Genomic DNA, 22,185 nt, shown 5'->3' with positions numbered 1-22,185 from the left:
TTAAACTACTTTATTATCATTCAGGATGAATAAAATTGGCATCAAAACAAAGCTAATAAATCAGATTTTGATATTATATAAATTTTGAGTTCTTAGTTTTATCAAGAAATATTTAAAGTCCTCAGTCTTTCTTGGTATGGGAATTACAGCATCTGTTCTAGGTTTTCTTTTCTGACTTATTTGCCACCTCTCTGAAGTAAATAATTTAATGTAAATTACCTGTTATAATAAGAGAGATTATTCAGGAAAGCAAAATTTTGATAGCCTTCAATCTTGATTTTTCATGGAGTTGTAAATTATAAAGTCAAACCCATTTTCTATATTTGCCTGTCACATACTCTTTTACAAATTGCCAGTAGTTGTCTCTAATGTATATTATTAATAACCAATAGAAAGCCAGAGCTTTAATTTGCCAAATGGCATATTATATTACTTTGTTATATGTACAAAAATTGTGTTATAGGACTTTGCTTCTCATATATTACTATTTTGTGTTCTTGTATACAGTATATAATCAAATAAATCATTTAGTACTCCAGTAGTATAAAAAATAAAGTAGGCTTATATTTTATCAACATAGATAAGTAGTATATTTCTTATTTTTCATGTGTATTTATTTATTATGTAAAAAACTAGAAATGTGTTAGGTTAGATTAAGTAAGATATAAAAACTGTAATAAATTACTCACAAGGCATATTAACAAGCACCTCATACATAATGTAATTTGATACAGTAATGTCAATAAAACAGTAAAATTAATTGTAGTTAGATGTATACTGTTATGAGATTTAAGCCATTTTGGATAAACAGTTATAATTTGCAATCTTTCTAGAAAGAAGAAAAAGCCTAGTTTTTATGTTGGTTACAAGGTTGGTCAGAACTGACTTAATTGCTATTATGTTAGTGTAGGGAAAATAACAAATAAGCTATAAAGATTTTTAAACAAAAACATTTGATGTTTATTCAGAATATTTGGAAGATTACACAGATGAAATTTGAAAATTTTCAGATGAAAAGTGTTTTCAGTCACAACATAAAAATCACTTTGCAATTAAAGCAGACAATACTCTTGACTCCATATATTTACAGACAAAATGCTAATAAAAATACATAGTGGAAAAATTAGAATTTCTTACTTACAAGAGAAATGTAACATTTATATAAAACTTGCCAAGTTTCATTAATGCACATTAAGTAATTTCAAGAGCTACACTGTGTATATTGTCATTATTACAAGTTACTTACATAGTGGTTATTAACTTCTGTAAAATACATGAGCTTATTTTGAAGGAATAAATAGAGGCAATTGAATCCAGAGTGACTGATTTGTCCATCCAGATGTCTATAATTGGGAGAAATTAATTTGCTGCAAATTAATTTGGATTATAAGGTTTTACTGTACACTGTACTCACTTGATGACACAAAATTAATCTCTAAGTAGACAAGGCCAAGGCATCATTTGATCATTATGTTGTTCAAAAACCTTAACTTTTTTGCATTATATCTGTTAAAAGAAAGTTGATTTAAGCAAATATTTTGCTTTGTTGAAGTATATTGGTATGTTTAGTTATGGTTAAACAGTCTTGAGATATGTACAAAAGATAATGTTATGTAAATAGTACTTGTCTTTTTGTATATTTGAGTGATGAGAAATTTTCAGTCATTTTCTTATTTTCTAAAATTAATATTACTAGTCTTACTTTAGCTAAACAAAATATAGTGCAGTGGTTTTCATACAGGATATACATGTATCACGATTACTGAACAAACTTGTTTTTGCTGTAGATCATGGCCATGGACATAGTCATAGTCGAGGGCATCACCATAGCCTTCCAACAATAGAAGATGTTATGGCAGAAGAAGACATAAATGATAATCATGGCAACTACAGATTTCCTTCTCATTCTCCATCTAGCCTACATCATGATCAAGACAATAAGAAATTAAACATTTGTAAGTGAGGAATATAGTTTTTCCAAGAGGTGTATTTTCTAATCACAACTGATAATGTAATAAATATACTTTTGTACATTTTGAAGTAGATTCAGAAGCTAAATAATATACATTGAAGAATGCCTGCAATAGCAAGATCAAACTATAAATTTGTAATCGATTAATGATGGTTTCATTATTTGTGGTTGATAAAGGCTCATGCCATCTCCATCTGGAGAAAGTTACTAAATAAGTGCATATTTTTTCAAACTATAATTTTAAAAGAATATATGCATTAGTTTCTCACCTATAAAGTATACTTCATAAAAGTAATTCAAAAAACTGTCCTGCACACAGTACAAAAGTTAGTATCTGTTTTATACCTGAACACGTTCATAGTTATTTGTATCTAATAACTCTGCAGTTACCTCAGATTGCAGTAATAGCTTGCTGTTTAGCAAAATTTACAGTGTACATAAATCTGTATGTATTGGAACAGTTATGAAAAATATAACCATAACAGATGGTCTAAGTAGCATATTGGTAAGGTGACAAAGATATTCACATTCGGCAAAAAAGCATGAAATCCAGTGGAGGATACAAACGTTTTATGATGTGTTGATTTAAAAAATTTATGGAAGCAAGTTATTGGGGAACTTTTTGCCACTAAAACCCTGGGCAGATCTAAGGTGAAGGGTTATAATACCCTTCCTTTCCCCATCTTTTTTTAGAAAAGTCCTGTGGGTATTGAATTTTTGTCCGTGAGTAGATGACAGTTTCACTTTGTCCTATCAGTTTTACACTCCTTTTCATAATTATGGATCTATCTGTGGAAAGTTTTATAGTTTAATAATGGTTGCTTTTAACGGTTCTTTTATGTATCAAATTATAAGATGAACTGTCAATGTCTGATGTGTTTAATTGAAAACAATATGTAAAACTAATGTTTATCTGTATTTTATAATACACTAAAAACCAACTAAGATGTTGCATCAAAATAATTGTCCATTGTGGAAAATTTATGCAAAAATAGGTAGTTTCGTAACCTGATGCACAAAACTTGTAATTATGTAATATGTTTTGAGTGATACCTCTGTTGCAGTCCTGTATGAGAATATACAAGTTGCTCATTGTTTGTGTATCATACTCAAAATTACTAAACTTTTGCAGACATCTTTTTTTGGAACCTGATGCTTATAATTTCATTGAATAATTGTGCATATTCAAGAGTGAAATATGATACAGTATTATAGTAATGACAATAGTTAATAAATGTTATGTTACAATCTGATTTGTAAATAACCTAAATGAAAAAAAATATATATATATAATTACAGTTTACTGGTTGAATCTGGTTTACAGCATAACAGTCATTGTTTCTGAAAAATAATGTCTTATATGTATAGCAAATTTTAATAACCAGATTATATACACCATTTAAATCACTAGAATGTCTATCATATCTCAACCAGCTTGTTAATCCCTAGTGTTTGGTAAACATGCTCTTGAGTACTGGACACGACAAATGTAAAGTGGTTGAGATGTTATATTCACTTTTGCTTTCACTCATGGGTGCTTAGAACTGTGTGTATTATATTTGAGGTATGTGGTGATGACTGTTTCTAAAACTAATTCTGTGAATGGTGGCAGTGAAATAAAAAATGAATAATCTTAATTTGGTAAATTTTATTTCTTATTATTAATGTTATTTGACTTGCTGGTATTTTGTAGTTTGCACTTCCCAACTGGTATTGCACAGTATTTTTCAACTTAGTTTTCAGTTTCCCACATTTTCAAAAGAAAACATCAATTTGAAACTACATGTGCCCACTGTCAGTAATATAAGTAACTTATTATTATAAGGTTATTTTTCATTAAGACTAGTACTGTGTGTTATTTATGAATGACATGTAAGGTTATTTCTAAATAACTTTATATTTCATCAAATATTTTCTAACTCCTTGCCATCCCATTTTGTGATAGATTCTGGTGGGTAACTGAAGCACTCCTTTTAATGCACATATATCAATGGGAAAGGAGAGAATATATATTTAACTTTTACAAGTTTTATGAGCAAATAATTTGCCAAAATAAGAATTTGTATTGTCTATCTACGTACTTTATTGCCAGTTCAGCCATGAATTACCTCCATTTGCAGCTTTATTTCTGCAGTGTTAGTTAATTTGCTTTGGTATGCTAAGTTCTGTTTATTTTTCGACAAAAGTGAGAGTTTTATCTTAACCATTACAGCTGATATGAAGAAGTATGAATGACATATAAGACAAACTTATAACAACTTTCTTTTGGTGTACATTCATTTAATTTCTAATTCTACAATATTTAGATTATTTCTGTATTAGATTGTAATTTAAGTTTTTTTAGCAGTTCTTAGACATGAAGACAGCAAAAGTTATTTCAATCTGCCAGTTGTGACATTGAGGCCAAACTATTAAAATATATGCAGTTAATATTGGTAACCACCATTGCCCTAACACTAAAAACTGTATTATAGGAATAATTTGGAGACTTTCCTCAGAATATTTATGTAAAATCAGTATATTGTCAACCTGGGTTGTGAGTTGCAAACACAAGCACAAATTTCTAATTGAATCAAGCTGTACAAGAGTTAATGGCATACATCATGCAGTGTCCCAGTGGTAAACAATACTATAGGCTTAGCTAAACAGTACTTTGATCAATGAATAGAAAAAATTATCCTGGTAAGTAAAAAAAAAATTTTTATGAAGTACTGCAATACTTAAATGTTGCAATGTGTACTTTCTGGTAATATTCTTCTGTAGTAATGAGTTCATTATCAGTTGTACAGGGTCATTTACTGAAACAATGTTACCATTCATTAAAAACAAATCACGTATTTGGAATTTGTGATATTTCAGTAATGAACAGCAGGTTGTATGTTTAGCATCATTTAGGCACTTATAATTGGCATTAAAGTTTAGCATCAGTCTTTTTAACTTGATTTAGTCAACATAGACATTAAGCAATCAGAATTTTCATAGATTGCAACAGAAAAAAAATTTAGAAATAATGATCATAAATGTCCTTGTTTTGTTTTATAACAGTGAAATATTTTTGATAAAATTAAATTTCATGAATCAAAATTAAATACACAAGTTTTTGGAACTTTCATGTTTGCAGCATTGTTTATAAAGGCTTAAAAATCTGATCAATAAAGACTTGCTGAATAGTAGCATAATTGGAAATAGCCTTCACCTACACTATGTGGTCACCAGTTAAAATTATGCAAAAATAAAAGGTTTTTGGAATTTGTGATCACTGACGCTTTGTTGAATGTGATTAAATATTACTATGAAAAAATCTGACATCAAATAACCCTTTATAACAGGTTTTTATGGGGTAACTTAAAAAAAACCACATTTATGATACAGTTAAATAGGAGCATGCTTGTTTCAAACAAATGAAGAAAGAACCAAGATTAAATGTTATTCACTTTAACTATTGTTGTAAATTTTCATTTTGGTTTTTACTCAAACTGTAAGTTGTTATTCAAATATCCTTACCTTGCAAAAGTGTAACAGAATAGTATAAAATTATTAAATAATGCTACACAGCCATACAAAAGGAAACATCAAATTTTATGTGAAAATCCCTCTAAAATTATTCTCAATCAATTTGTTAATATTATTATTGTTATGTACTTATCAATTATTATAATAAACACATTATTACAATGTTATTGCAACTGTATTTATTATTACTGTTATTATGTATTTATTTTTATCATAAACTCAATCAGGATGTTACTGCAACTAATACAGAAATATTAACATTTTATCTTATAGCTAGCAGCAGCCAAATGAACATGAGGGGAGTGTTTCTTCATGTTTTAGCCGATGCTTTAGGATCACTTATTGTTATTATTAGTGCTCTAATAATGTGGTTAACCTCGTGGGAATATCGATTTTATGTAGACCCTGGCTTGAGGTAAAATGATATACATATTCTTCTTTTTTTTCTGTACAATAAAATTGAAATTTTTTAACTTATCACTAAATCAATTAAATAATTTATTGCTTTTGAAGAAAAATTTGGTTTTCAATATTAATTAAGGTACTAAGATTTTTCTATACTGTAGGAAGTTATTCCTAATAGTAATAATACAATTAGTACATGCAATCATTTTTTCTCCTTGTTTCTTGCAGTGTGGTGATGGTTTGCTTAATAATGAGATCTACCTGGCCTTTGTGTAAGTGTCAAGTCTCTTAGTAGCATTTATTTCAGTAGTTTTCTATTCTATCACGTATTATACTTCTTTATTGACTCTAAATTATGCAAAGGATTAAATTATTGAAAAAAAATTTAAATACCAGAAAATTCAAGTTTATTTTCAAGTGTTCTATTCTAACCTTAACCAGCAAACTTTTGTGAATGATGTAGAACTTTTTGAAGATATAAATGAGCAGCATCGATATTTTGATATAAGAATCTTATGTAACTAAGATCCCAGTAAAGCTTGTCACTATCGAAAGTATTTTGAGATGCACTAGTAATAAATCATTTCTGTACTAAGTATTCTTAACTATGCTTTCAAGGATCAAATCCTGTTTACATGTTTTTTTCCTATGCAGTGGTGGAATCTGCACTGATTTTACTTCAGACAGTTCCAACACACATACAGGTAGATTATCTTCAAAAAAAGTTGCTGCAAGAGGTTAGTATAAGCATTTTTTAATGTTGCTGTCTATTTCTATTTCAGTTTTTCTGTGTAAATTTATTTGAAAGATGGCATTTAAACAACAGGTTATTAGGTTTTTCTATAAGGTATTTTGGCAACTGTTAATTCTGACTTAAAAAAAAAAAAAATAAATTTCCTTAAATCACATTTATTTGAAAAAGCAATAAAAATTAATTTAGGAGTTTTGTAAGATGTCATTTGTGAAAGGGGTTTTAAGTCTATTGGAAAGGTAAAATGAGTAACAAGAATAGTTCTAATATGGTACTTCCCGTTCTCACAAGATTAGCTATTCTTGTTCTGTGCTGCACTCTATATATGAACTTTTTCTTTATGCATGCCATAAGCCTTCTCTTCCCTCCTATTTGATTCACATGATTCCAGTGTGTGTCTCATAAATCATGCTTCACCTCTCCAACTGGAGCACAGTATACTCGCATGATCCAAGTGGCACCCTCTATGAGCCTCTACTGAACTTTCACTTCTCATTTAGCAGCATTTGACTTTGGATGTGTTCTTTTGTTTGTTTATTGCTTCATTCAAATTTTCTTTCTTCATGAAGTGGTTATTTCTCAACATAATTTGATTTTTTCAACCAGATTCTTATATAAGTATTTATCAGTTCATTCAAGTTGTTTTATTTCTCACTCACGTTTGATGAAACTGTCTTGTGCAGTGAAATCTGAAGTTAACGTAACACTTTACGTTTAGAGTTACACCAGAGCTTAGAGTTTTCCTACAGCTCAGGTGTGGGTGACCTGATGGTGGTTTTATCTGCTCTTACATGTTGGGAGATTGCACTTTATGAGGTTCAACCTTTATCCCCAGTCTTTGCCGACACTCCTGCTGAAACTGCTAAGGATGGGTGACAAGGACTTTGATCGCCTTTTTCTATTTCTTGAGTTTGCTGATTATTACAGTTCCAACCTACTTATTGTAATGTCCACCTGATTCCCTTCTCTTTGCCAAGTTAATCTTCACTTTCAAGGATGCATTGACTGCTCCTCTCCTGTCTTTCATCCAGTTCTTTCTCTCTTCTTTGTCACCCTCATTCATGTCTTACATCCCAACCTTGCACATTATGTTTCTTCACATCTGGTCTTTGTTTAATCCTTAGAGTTGGTCCAGTTTCACACATCTAATCACTTGTTAACTAGTTCCATCTAAACATCTTTCATGATGATTTATCTATGCATGGGGGACATATTCTGCAGTTTTACTTCTGGGAGATTTCCTGCTCTTAAGCTTAACATGGTTCATGTAACACTCATTTCTCACCCAGCTTCTCAACTGTAGGTCTTTAGTCTCTTCACATTCTGGCCATCTTATGAACATTTATCCATTACCTTTCATTTTCTGATAATGTAAAGTTTTACTTCTGATTTTAGCCTGCTTGTACATTTCTTCCAGACATCCCTCCCTGGCTTCTTACCCTTCTGGATTGGGTCATTTGTAGGGTCTACTATTCCCTTGATTTACTTCCATATGAACCACTTCTTTTGTGTTTTATCTATCCCATCAAACATGTTTCCTTATATTAGCCCACTGAATATTGAAAATTGGATTTGTTTCCCATTGACATTTCATGCAAGTTATATCACTATACATGTATTCTTCTTTCTGGATCTTGGATAAGCTGTTCCCTTATGTCTTATTTTTCTTTCTTTTTTTTAATTCCTGTCCCTACCCTTGACCAGATCTGATTGTGACCCTTCATTCTTCTATAGCCCAAATTGTTCACAGTATTGTTCTGGCAATTCTCCTATCATTCTGATCTTTACCTTCTACCCTTCCCACTGGGCTACCACTTTGTAGTTTGATGATTTTATTCCTTTCTACCTTGTTCCTTGATTCCAAGTGTCCTTCCATCAGATATGATGCCTCAGTTTTTCCCTTGCTTCTCATCTTCATTTTCATGTTTCAGTTTCCTCTTCATCAGTGTTTTATCTACCTGTGACTGGGCTTCAGACTTTGGTGCAGCTCTAGCTGATAAGTGTGGTGTGTGATGCTTAAAGTATTCTTTAACTCTAAATTTTTCACTGTACACATATATATTCACATCTGCAGAAATAAAGCACTAAATTTTGGTGTGCACATTTTTTATTGAATAGTAGATTCTTATTATTTCATGAAAGGTAGTGTAGTTTTTGTGGTAATATTGCTTATTTTCTTTTGTAATGAGGCAGTCCACAGGTAGAGGATTGTACATGAACATTAAAAATACTGTTACTATTTTAGTATATATATGTTTCATTTTCAGATTGATGGGGTTCTTGCAGTTCATGAATTTCATATCTGGCAACTAGCTGGAGACCGAATCATAGCATCAGCACATATTCGATGCAAAAACCTTTCTGAATATATGCAAATTGCTGAAAAAGTTAAGGAATTCTTCCATAATGAAGGTATACATTCAACCACAATCCAGCCAGAGTTTGTTGAACTTGAAAGTGATGTAAGTTGAATTACTATTAAACTTAAGTTAAAGGTCTATAAAATAGCCTACTTAACTTTTATTAAGAGAATGTAAATACAAAATATAGCAAGTATTTATGTATAACCTTCGAGAAGTATCTGAGTTCTATAAATATTTTTCACAAATAGAATAGAAGAAAAGAGCAATTTTTTTACAACTTTTTTCCTTTTTGCTAGCAGTAAGTTAAATCTATTCAAATTACTCACAATTCTAAAATGTTATAACCTGTTAATACATTCTTATTAAATTTTAGCTCTTTTTGTATTAGTTAAAAAGCCAGTAAAATTATAATTACAGATGATTGTTTGCTCTATGCATGTTATTAATCTGTGTGTGTAGGTGCATTATTTAGGTGATACATGTTTAGTGTACTAGTACATTAGTATTAAAAAAAATGCTTGTATTTTATTGGCAACTGAAGTAAAAAATCTAGTTCAAAGGTAAGCATTGTATTTCTTGTTTTTCTATGTTTATTATTTTTAATTTATTGTTGTAAAAGTAACTGAGATGTAAAAATTAGAAACTTGGTTAGATAAGTTAAGGTTATGAAATAATGATAATTCAACATGAGGTATGCTCACAATTAGCTTGTGTCACAAGTCATTCAGTACTCATATGATGGGTGATTTATATGTCAGGATTATTATTTAGACACATTTAAATAGGCAGTAAAACAATCAACTTAATTAGAAACAGATGTAAACTGTTACAATGCTTAAGTTATTTAGGATAAACAAATGTAGTTTCCTGGTACAATTTTCAGTCATTTTATAAAGTAAAAAAGGTGATTTAAATTTCTTGTCTTTCTATGGTGATTAATAAGGTCAGTGAAATTGACCAAGTCTATATAGTTTAGGTAAATAAAATAACGTGAAAAAAACAAAAAACATTTGGTGAATAAATATCTTTTTTTTTTTTTCAAAGAGGTTTTAGTGTCCATAAATGAAATGTGAAGAAAAAAAGTATTTTGAATCTCAACATAATGACTCAGGACCAAATAATTTGTAAAATTTCTTAATTATAAAACTTGCCGTTTTTCTACAAAAAACTTGTTTATTGAAAGCTTGCTTAATTTTGTGAATATACCCAAAACATATCAAGAGTTTATATTATGGAAATAGTATTGACTACTTTATGGTTACCAGATCAAGTGTATCATCTAACCCTACTTGAAAAAAATTTAGTATATCCTATATATTATTGTGAACAATTTTTTCTTGCTGCTTAAAAACCATTTCATAATACTTTGTTTTCCATTGATAGTGCAATAAACTCATTGAATGCAATTAACTGAACACCATTTTATTCAAAATATATACTTGTAGTCATTCTTCTACATATTAGTTAACAGTGAAATATATTCCATATAAATTTTTATTAATTTTAAATGTAAATGAAATTGTTAATAAACTGGAATAATATAGATTATACCTAATTGCTAAAGATGTTTGGCTTTCTTTGATACATTTTTGTTGACTGCGTTGCTATTGCAGTGCTAGTTAAGGCACACACTTGTTTGTGATTTTCCTGAAATAACAAATCCTAAGATGATACACACACTTTCTCAATAAAGATATGAAAAACAAATGGCAAAGAAAGTTATATGGTAAATAGGCCATAAGGCAAATAGGTATGAAAAGCTAATGTTCCTCGACATAATTCTTGCATTAAGTGTAACAATCTGAACCAAGGAAGTAATAATAAACAAAAGGGCTGTGTAACCACTGTGCTAAAGATGCATGGCAGTTGAAACTGTTTGTAGCTAAATGTAATTAAAATAATCAATCTCTTTCTTTTTTCAACCAACCTCAGAAAGGATAGGCACTGCAGGTCAAATAGACCTCAAGTTATTAATGTGTGCATTTGTTAATGGACATTGTTTGAATTATTCCAGACTTGCACTGTTTCTGGTGCTTGATTTGACTTAAAAATTGACCCCATATTGATCTTTAGGGTTTCCGTAATATAATATCTCAAGCCGGAGACAAAAGTAAATCTTTTAATTTACAGTGCTAAAATCAGGGGTTCCATTCTCTGCAGTGGACACATCAGATAGCACAATGTTGCTTTGCTATAAGAAAAACAAATATACCTATCATACTATAACCTCTAATGTCTTACCTACCTTCATGAAATTTAACAAACTTTTGGCAGGCATCAACAGTTATTTTTAGACAAAAAAATCAAGATTCTTAATGAAATATTTTAAACAAAATTTACTGAATCAAATTGTTAACTGTCCTGAATACAAAGTAATTTTCATGTTAAGATTGAAAATTCTCAAATTTCAATTTTTTTTTTTTTTTCAGGAAAACTTTTTGTTATTTTCTTTACTCTAACTTTGAATAAGGTTGATCAATTTGTCTGACCTTTTGTAATCACTAAAAAAAATCTAAATTACTATTTTTTCTTTATAAAAATACTTCAGATTGTAACATGAAACTACACTTGTTTATGTAAACAGCTTTGACCTTGTAACACTATACATTTATCTCTTTATACATACATTTTATTGTTTTGTTGCCCTTTGAACTGTGTCTAACTAGTATTCTCACCAAAGAAGTTGTAAATTACTTGGCAAATGCACAGTTTATGTTGTTCTATCAAATTATACATTTTTACATCTTACTCGCTTTTATAACAATAAAGAATACACGTGGACAACAAGAAACAGTTATTTTTACAGAAAATGTAAAATGCCATTTGATAAATTAAAAAATGTTTTTGAGTTGGCTATAATATCAAATATCTGAGTGAGCTATAGGCAGTTTTTGAAAGAGATGTAACTGGAGGGTGTGGCAAGAAGGGTCTAACTTTCTATTTTGTGGCTCTGCAACCAAATAAGAGTGAATACTATAAAATTTATGCTTAACCTGAGCAACAACAATATTATAAAAAGAAATTTGCATTAAATTTCATACTTCTCAGAGGTGTAGTAAATTAATTAGAAAAAAGGGAATAGTTAGAGAGCAAATGTTATTTTCACACCAGAAATATATATAATTTTCTTAATACTGCCTTAAAACATTTAAGAACTAAAAATATATATAATATTGAAACTTGGTCTGATTTTGAGTACAGTTACTTTTGTAATGCATTTGATTTTACGTACATACACATAGCAGGTTCAGAATTATGGTAGACATTCATTCTTCATTACAGAGTTGGACTATTGGACTGACCCTTTGCCTTTGGAATCTAAAGTAAAATGTTCAAGACCAAAATATTTCACCTTTAATATTCTTGGCAGGTTACCTCCCTTACCAGTCTCAGCCACTTTGCTGTGATCCCAAACGTTCTTTTCAACTCTACAAGTCGATATGTCTTAAGCCTGGTATAGCCAGGTGGTTAGGATGCTCGACTTGCAATCTGAGAAACTTAGGTTTGAATCCATGTCACACCACATATGCTCACCATTTCAGCCATAGGGAAGTTATAATATGATCCTGCTGTTTGTTAGTTAGAGTAACCCAATAATTGGTGGTGGGTGGTGATAACTAGCTAGCTACCTTCCCTCTAGCCTTACACTGCTAAATTAGGAACAGCTAGTGCAAATAACTCTCATGTAACTTTGTACAAAATTCAAAGCAAACAGTATATCTTCTCATTCAGTGGAGTGACTCTAGAGATTAGAAGAAAATGAAAACAACTTAGTGTCTGTATTTATATGCAAAAACGGCTCATTTGGGCTGAGAAAACACTTTACATAGAAGAGCGAACAACGTTTCGACCTTCTTCGGTCGAGCCGTTTTTGCATATAAATTTCTCAACAAGTGGGTTTCTCGTCATCACTGATTATTAGTGTCTGTATGTTTCTAGAAGAAAATGTTTGAAAACAACTTTATCCACACTTTTTCTGCTTTTTTTTTTTTTTTAAGCTTACAAAATGAGTACTTCAATTGATTTATCACATTTCAGTATGATAGGAAATGAAAACACTTTACTGACACAAGATGAGTTTGAGAATTATTGGCTTGGATAATTTTGGTCTTTACTACATGAAGTTGCATTTTGTCAACTAGGCTGCTGTTCGTTATGCCATCATTATAGTTGGCCTTATTCTTGAACAAAGAAAATTACTTGAAAGGAAATTAAAAAAAAATATATGTAGAAATGAACCTAAAAGAAATGTATGATATAAAACATCAATAACAATTTAAAAACAATTTGTCTTGCTTCTACCTTTTTATGGCATAGAGGTTAGTTATTGTTGCTTACATGTCAATGATCATTAATTTCCTGCAGTGTTTTTTTCAAACCAAAACAAAGATTAAATTTACAGTTTCTTAAAAAATAAACTATTAGAAAGTTGCACAATATTAAAGAAAACACAAAAATCAGTGATTAAAATTTACAGCAGAGTAAACATTGTTTCTTAAAATATTACATTTCCCAAACAAATATTTTTGAATTTCTATTTCATGTTAGTATCACATGGAAATACAATCTTAAAGAAGCTACATATTCTAAAGAATTGTCTAGGTCTGAAATAATTCCATCCAGTAGTTGTTTATGCAGTGCAATAAAACAATCCAGTGGAAGGAATTTGACCTTGTACATTATAAAACTTAGGGTTATTGTGTTTCCCAATGTACAGGGTGTTTGGAAAGTCACTGTGCACTTACATATTTATTAACAGACGTGTTTCAATATAGAATACAGGAGGTAAATATGAGTGACAATTATAAACAATGTTGAAAGTGACCCCTGTTGGCATAAATACAGGCCTGTATCCTTCTTATTTTGTTTCTAAACACTGCTATCAGTTGCTGGCTTCAAACAGACTGAATAAAATATAATTACAAAACTGCACAGTGATTTTCTGAACACCCTGTAATTGCAGCAGAAACTGCATTCTGTTTTCCTAAGTAATTAGTAAATTCTTGACAAAAAATATACATTAATAAAAAGAAAGTATAATTATTCAACGAAATAAGAAAAAACGCCTACCTTGTAATAAGTACTTATGCATGTTCAAGGAGGCACAAATGTTCAGCTTGAGGGCAACAGTATAAATGTGAATATTTTTAAAATTTTGTGTTTGATGTTGTAATTGAAATAGTTCTAAAATAAATAAACATATTTTTCTAACGACCTAAGATTTAATTCATTAGGACTCTGCTCTTAAAATCATTATCACATAATGTCAATGTAGAATAAGTAATTCTGTTTACTCCATGTAATTATTTCATTTTAGATATTCTTCTGAGGAAGTTAACATTTACAAGATATTGTACTGTTTTTGGTGAACTCTAAAGTTTGTATTTTTTCATAATTAATTTGTTTTTGAACCATTATTTCTGTAATCTAGAGGCAGTCTGAAAAACTAGTGTATCATTGTGTGGTATCCTTGTATTAAGCCTTTTTATGAGACTTGAACTTCATTTTTTATTATTTTTGAAATTATTTACTTACAAAGTAATTCATATGTACAGTTTCAGCATTGCTGAAATGGCTGTGTACACACTATTTTTTTAATTGCAAGAAAATGGAATATCTTTCTTAGACATACTACGTTTTTGATGTAACATCAGTGATTCTGTGGCATTAAAAGCATCATCTTTATGTTGCTAACTTAGATTTTGATTATAGTACAGCAAATTGTGAGTGCATATGAGCAAAACTATTGACAAAATGTAAAAATAAAACTTATCCTGTATATGAGGAAATTGAATATGAAGTGCACAAATTTGTTTCATATTTAATAATAAATCAGAGTATTCATTATAAATACAAAATATTTTACTGTAACCTTTTAATAGTATAGGGAAATGAGTAAAAACGTGTATGTGTTTCTTGCATTATTATGAATATGCAAAAGAAGTTTTCTGGACAGTCAATCAGAGGTGTTGGTCATTAACTTTAAACTTTTCAGTAAAAATTGCTAGTTTTCGTTCTATAAGATGTTAGTGAGAAAAGAGAACAGAGGTTTCTTATCAACAAGAACTTAAAAAATATAGTACTAAAAACTAACTTGTATGTTGTTCTAAGAAGGCAAGTCTTCATCAGATTACTGAAGTTGAATCAGCTAAGGAGATTTAAGTTGGTTCTAAATCCATAAATTAAGTTCCAAATGCAAAGTTAAGTATAAAAATAGTTCAAAATTATAAGTAACCAAAGAAAAATTCCAGCTGTTTTTCTTTTGTTTCACCCATGAAAACACACACTGCTGGCCAAAATCTTAAGGCCAATGGACATAAAGAAAAAATATGCATTTTGCACTGTTAGACTTAACCATTTATTTGAGTAGAGCTTTGACAGATGAAAATAAGAAAAGGGAAAATAATCTTTTTTAGCATTTAATAGGGAAAATGTGAACACTATAAAATTAGCCTAAATACTAGGTGGTCAAAAGTTTAAGACCACACTGAAACGAAGCGTTAATCGGTAAACACGTAACGAAATTTAGTCATTTGTATTCAAGCATTAGTGTTGTCAACATCTCCTCCTGTGTTACATTGGGTAAAAAGTTGACAGAGTTTGAACGTGGCAGAATTGTCGAGCTGCAAAAGCAAGGTCTCTCAATGTGCCATTGCTGGTGAGATTTGGCATAGTAAAACTGTTGTTGCAAATTTCTTAAAAAACCTGAGGGTACGGAACGAGAATTTCAAGTGGTCGGCCCAAGATAATTTTGCTGGCGTTGAGCAGGAGGATTCGACGGGTTGTCCAGCAAGACACCAGCCAATCGTTGTATCACATTAAGACCCTTATGGATGCAGAATGCAGCTAAAGAACAATAAGACAGCATCTACGAGAGAAAGGCTTTAAAAATTGTAAACGTCTTCAAAGGCCACGCCTCCTTCCACACCACTCTTGTTGGGCATTTCCTACCCTGTTTAGGACTTCTTTTTGGTATGGCCTTAAACTTTTGACCAGCTAGTATTTAGGTTAATTTCATAGTGTTCACATTTTCCCTATGAAATGCTAAAAAGTTTTTTATTTTTCCTTTTCTTATTTTCATCTTTTGAAGCTCTACTCAAATAAGTGGTTGAGTCTAACAATGCAAAATGCATATTTTTTCTTTGTTCATTGGCCTTCAAGTTTTGGCCAGCAGTGTATATGTAGAAGCATTTCTGTAGTTACCAATCTGAACAACCAAGAGCTAAAAAAACCAACACAAATAGAAATTATAAAATAAAAAGTTTTTAAAAAATAAAAGCACAGCACACAAGCCTGAAGAATTATACCAATTCTCTGTCACTGATTAACCAAGAAATTAAATTGTTATTGAATAATTTTTTGTATGAACTAGAAATTAGTGATCTTTTGATATTAAAATATATTCATAAAAACACCAAGTATAATTAGTTTGAAAATGCTTAACCCACCTGAGAGTTATTGTCAATATCATCTTTATGAGCAATAAATAAATAAAAACGTTAAATAATTAAATTAAAATTTAAAAAAAATTAATGAATGAACCATTCCACAGAAAATTTTAAAATGTTTTATTAGGAAAATTTAAATATATGCCTTTTTTTATAGTTTCAAGATGGGGAAAATTGTGTTTTAGATTGTCCAACTAACAACAGCTGTGTAGCTCAAACATGCTGTGGGCCACAGAAAGATGGTAAAGAATCTCCAATAGCTGGTTTTCCCGATGGATCTGTATCACCAACATGTCGCCAGAGGAATAGCAGTTATGCACCTGAACTTAGGCGAAGTACAAGTGAAGTGCATGTGATGTTAAATTCAGAACAATCAAATGATATTGAAGAAACTGCAGCTTAATAGGAATTGCAATTATTTTAAATACGTGGTTGTGACAAGTCGGGGCTTAATCTAGATGGATTTTTAAATATTTTGTGAACATTAGTTTAATTTTTCTAACTCTCTATGATAGGGTGTTTGGTGAAGTAACAATTGCTGAACTATTTTCAGGTTTGTTTTTTAAATAATCATGATCAGCTTGTATGTGTACATAATAATATTAGTTTGTTGTTTCAAACCACCATGATTCAAAATTGTAGAGACCAATTGTTATTTCTTCTATCATAGTCAGTCAAATAAAAGGATACAGGTGTTTCATCAGTGAAATGTGTAATCAATGAGCAGTAGTCAGTGTGCTTCTTTAAGAAGTCTAGATTAAGTCCTGCATTTTATTTTTTTTACTTTCATTAATCTAGAATATGTTAAACATGAGTTACAATATAGCAGATTTTGCAGACATACATGTTAGTACAGTGTATCATATAGCTAAGTAGTGAATTTTTAAGGGTATTTAGTATAATATCTTTGACAGTTACTAATGTTTGTTAATCCAGAGCATTATGACACACTCATGTATAGTAATTATTGCTAACCACAAGCAGTATCGATAAAAGTGTCTTAACTAGCTATTAAATAATTCAGAAGTTAACTTCTCTTATGTTGGTAATTATGTAATAACTTCTACCAGAAGAGCTGCAAAATTTTTACAATACTAATTACAAATAATGATAAATACTCTATTTAAAATATGTAATTGTAAAAATAACATTATGTGAACAAGTATTGTGAATTGGTAAAATTTCACAGTTATTGTATATACTTAAACAGGATAATGTTGTGTATAAATTTTACAAAGCATTCATAACATTCCAGCATTCTTTGATTTTATTGTAAGCCAAACTTGATTTACTATATCATGATTTATGATAATTACAAATTTGTTTACACTTCTCACTTGATAATAAGGTGTTGAATTAATCATGTAAATCTGCAGAACTTTTAGCTATTGCCACCTTTCACAACAGGTGTTTAAAATAGTATGACAGTTTGTAATAATGTATTTTTTGTACTTTCTATGTGTGTATGAAGAATACTTGTGTTTTTATGAACTTAATTATATATATGTTGACACATTGCAGAAGGGTGACTAAATGTAAGTGGGTTTTTTAGTATAAATGAGCTTTACTGTTACTCAATTTATAGTTCTTTATTTGAAAACACAAAAGATGTTTTTTCCTGCAGTGACTAAAAATTCATAAAGAATTATGCAGGTTTAAGAAATGTCATTAACATAATTAAAACACTGTAAAGGGTATTTAGAAAGAAACAGGATTTAAAGATGATCCATTATCACCATCATTTCTTATGTTCCATTATGTAAGTTTTGTGAGGTAAAAAGAACTGCACGCAGCTTCTTCAAGAGCATTTGGAAATGTTTATGTAAACCATCTTTCAGAGTGAAAGTCACAAGACTGTAGAAGATGGGGAAGACACTGTCTGGCATCATTTTGTAATAAGTAGTATACTTTGCAATTTTATGTAGCAGAATAACGTGATAGGGGCAGATAATACCTTCTTAATTACATGTTGATATCCAGCTTATGACAGAGAAATTATCTGAGGACCTCTTAGTAGTAAAAATCAAAACCAAAAGTGTTTTTGTGCATGTATTTATTTCCACATCCTTATTATTAATATTTTTGGTGAACTTAGTATGCATATTTGAGTAATCTAAGTGAGAACCTGTGTACTAGTGTAATTTGGTATTATCAGAATTATTCATTGGGCATTTCTATTAGTAAAATTGTTGTAGCATTGCCAGAATAAAAAATAGTCTAGTCAAAACAAATTGAAGAATGAAAAAAGTCAGTGATTTATGTAAGAGGCCTACTTTAATGTATTCCATATTTCATATGAATAATTATGTGCTACATTGTATTGATGTGTAATTTTCAAGAGTCTGCAAAGACATTTTAATTAATTTTATCAAACAACATGAACAGTTTTTCAGTAGGTATAAACTTATCAAGGGTAATTACTAATTTTATTAATATTTGAAAACGTAATTCATGCAATGAAAGTTAGTAGTAACCTTCTCAAGTATAATGGCCATCTTTTATACTGTGCAGTTTGCAGGAATAAATTCATGTGGCAGTTAATTTGTGACACATTTGTCTTTGTTCTATTAACATTTTGAAAACTGTTCACAACACCTCACTTATACAAATCTAATGGAAACTTTGAAGTATCGTGGCAACAAGATTACTCTGTGACTGCATGTTTACAGCTTTCAGGTTCACATAATCAGAGAATACCAATTTGCAAATTGAATAGTCCACATAAATGGTTGCAAAAATCATCCCCCCATCGGGTGTAAAAAATCTACACCCCTGTCTGTAGGTAATTTATCTGCAATTTCCAAACTTTTTTGCCAGTAATATTGCTGTTTTTTTCTCTTATTTACTTGGATGTTTTTAGTGTTTAGAATACTGTTACAATCGAGAGATTGGCAGTTGGTATGGTACACCTTTGTTTCTATTTTCTTAAAGAAACTTCAAACACTTAGTGTTCCAATATTAGATTCTTGATTAATTTAAATTCCTATTTTAAGTGGAAAAGATGTCTTTTGAACTTATCAGTTTCTAAATGTAACAGAATTATTCAGAAATTAAAATGTCATTATTTTAATCAGAATGTAAGAAACATGAAAAAAAAATATAACTAATAGTCTCTAACTTATCACATTATGGTAAAAACAGAGTGCAGAATTAAAGATAAAAATCAAAATGTGTAATCACAATTTGAAAATCTCTGAAAGCATTTTATTTATAATCAGTGCCGAGATATAGTATTCTGAACTGTTATTAAAATTTTTATTAAGATAAAGTAGAGAACAACATTCAACCTTCTCAGGTCATCTTTGGGTTAATAAAGAGAGAGTTTGCAACTGACTGTTGCTGGCTAAACTCTCTTTTTGGTAACCTGAAATTGACCTAAGAAGGTTGAACGTTGTTCTCTACTTTATCGTAATAAAAGTTTAATACCCATACCAGCCATCTTGAAATATATTTTTAATTCAGGTGGGTTTCTTGTCATCAAGGTCTATCCTGAATATTTTATATAAGAGAATTATTTGAACTATTAAACATCAATGTTTTTAATGTATAGCTATATTAAATAATGCTTGACTCGGATAATTGGTGTTGAGAACTTGAGTCGCTTAACATAGTACATTAATTCTGTAAAAGAAACTGACACAATTGTTACACATGAATTTCATTTTATAAATGCAACTGCTTTCATTCTTTTACTATTTATAGAAAAGAAAAATATCTTTAGGAAAGATATAGAAAATATAATCAAAACTAAGCAAGTCAGAATTTGTTTAATTAGAAATTTAGTAATTTCTTTTACACCAAACTTAATACCAACCGTATCTATTTTTTAAACATTGTTAAAAGCACATTAAGGTGACTGAATGAGAGCTAAGAAATGTCAGTTCTGTTAAAAGTTTGTACAAATTTATATTTTCATATATCAACTAAAATCTTGTTAAGCATTTAACATTAGTGAACAAGTTTAAAGTGATCCATTTAGTAACAGAATGTAAATGTAGGTTGTTTAATTCAGTTATGGCTAATTAATTAAAAACATGATGAAACCACTAGTGATTTGCTCGATTTGCATTAGCAGTTTTGTGCAAATAGAAAGTAATTGACTTGAATTTATAATTTTGTTTCAGTCCTTTAATATTACTTTAATGTCAAGGCAGTGAGTTCAAAAATCAGCAAGTAGTGAAATACGAGTCATCTGGATTGTTTTATTTTTTAAAGTTTGTTGTTGGAATAAAATGTTTAGAATTACTATTTCACTAAATAAAATATCAGCATATATTACTATAAATTGTTACTGAAAATAAAATAAATTTGTTACTTTTGGCTGTTGTTAGGCCTGTAAGTCTACTGTTACCTCTTTTTTTATAATGCTAGAGAATTTTTTTTTTCAATTTAAACATCTAGAATTTCTTACTGTTTTGTTCTCAAGACAGACAACAAACATTAGTGTACTTTTGTGAAATTCATAATTTTTTCATACTTCTGAACAACAGATAGTTGAACAATAACTCATTGTTTAATCCTTGAAGTAAAACCATTTTCTAATTTTGTACTTATTAAGGAGCTTTAACGTTTTGGGGAAGAATGTGGGGTTTTATATGATCTTGAGGTGTTGGTGGTAAAGATGGAAAATACTTCATTCAGATAAAAAAAACAACTCTGACCTAAATTTTTTACAATAACTTAAAAATGCACAGTTTGAGGGTGCTTGCATTTCATGAAAATATTTAATTACAGTTATTATTAAATGAATGTTTTATAAACTAATGGATGACTTGTTAAAAAGTCTCTTTTTGTGTTTTTATTACTGAAACAGTTAACCATTTAACTTGTTAACATTTTATAACATACAAAATCTTGCAGATTATCAGTAATCACAAGATATTAAAATTACACGTGTATATGTTTGTGGTGTATGTATTCTTATATAATGGAAGATTTTGAAACATATCTATTATACAAGGATTTATAAAAGTATTAAAATGTGTAAATATTAAAAAAAGATATTTTTCCATTTTCATCATATGTGCGAGGTTTAAAATTACATGACTTGGTAACATATTTTTTAATAATTTGGAACTTAGTAGTAAAGGTGTAATCTAAATTCAACATTTGTTGCTTATCACAAGTTTGTTTCATAACGATCAAGTAAATTCCCAGTCTTTGTGACAAAATCATTTGTATACTGTTGATTTTTGCAGCTAAGATTGGATTCTAAATAAATTATAACTTATGACATAAACATCTTAGTTTGAGATTTTTTTATTTTAACTTATAATTAGTTTCACCCTAAAGGAATTTGCACACAGCTGAGAAAGCACTGTTCAACTGAGAAATGCTTGGTAGTGCTGCTTTACAGGTTTGTGCTTTCTTTTGTGATCCTTGGTCATTTCAGAAATAAACATCAGCTGTGGCACAAGAGCTGTCGTCACCAGATTGTGCCAGTGGTTTTAAGTACTTTAGAAGTTTTTGTTTTGGTCAATTTAATGATGCTTTATATGACACTTGTAAGAAAGTATGATGACAATCTATTTATATAATTTTATTATATATCAGTGGAATTAAAGATGCAACAGTGTCATGTGAATGGTTGTATTTTTAAAATTTATAGTAATTTTGTGTTCATTGTTTGTGAAATTAGGAACTTTTATAAACAAACACCACATTTTGGTGTGTCTTCTAAAACAAGAGGATAGTTGTCCAAAGCACACAATTTAAAACTTTCAGAAGTCCAAA

At 29.7% G+C, this 22,185-nt stretch overlaps 1 protein-coding gene across 3 annotated transcripts in view; it reads left to right on the top strand.

The window, feature by feature from the left end:
- LOC143235034 (proton-coupled zinc antiporter SLC30A1-like) overlaps positions 1-21,691 on the top strand; it is a 41,118-nt gene extending 19,427 nt beyond the window's left edge. For 2 of the 3 annotated variants that reach the window (XM_076472776.1, XM_076472777.1), the window contains 6 exons: positions 1,788-1,955; positions 5,759-5,900; positions 6,119-6,162; positions 6,545-6,627; positions 8,909-9,103; positions 16,610-21,691. In XM_076472776.1, the coding sequence (XP_076328891.1) occupies positions 1,788-1,955; positions 5,759-5,900; positions 6,119-6,162; positions 6,545-6,627; positions 8,909-9,103; positions 16,610-16,855 (878 nt within the window). In that variant the 3' untranslated portion in view covers positions 16,856-21,691. The remainder of the gene's footprint in view (positions 1-1,787; positions 1,956-5,758; positions 5,901-6,118; positions 6,163-6,544; positions 6,628-8,908; positions 9,104-16,609) is intronic. The other variant, XM_076472778.1, reaches the window with a different exon arrangement.
- Positions 21,692-22,185: the final 494 nt, after the last annotated feature.

This window comes from Tachypleus tridentatus, chromosome 12 (genome assembly GCF_004210375.1).
Source record: "Tachypleus tridentatus isolate NWPU-2018 chromosome 12, ASM421037v1, whole genome shotgun sequence".
Classification (NCBI taxonomy): Eukaryota; Metazoa; Arthropoda; class Merostomata; order Xiphosura; family Limulidae; genus Tachypleus; species Tachypleus tridentatus.
This window is presented reverse-complemented; position numbering and strand designations above follow the sequence as displayed.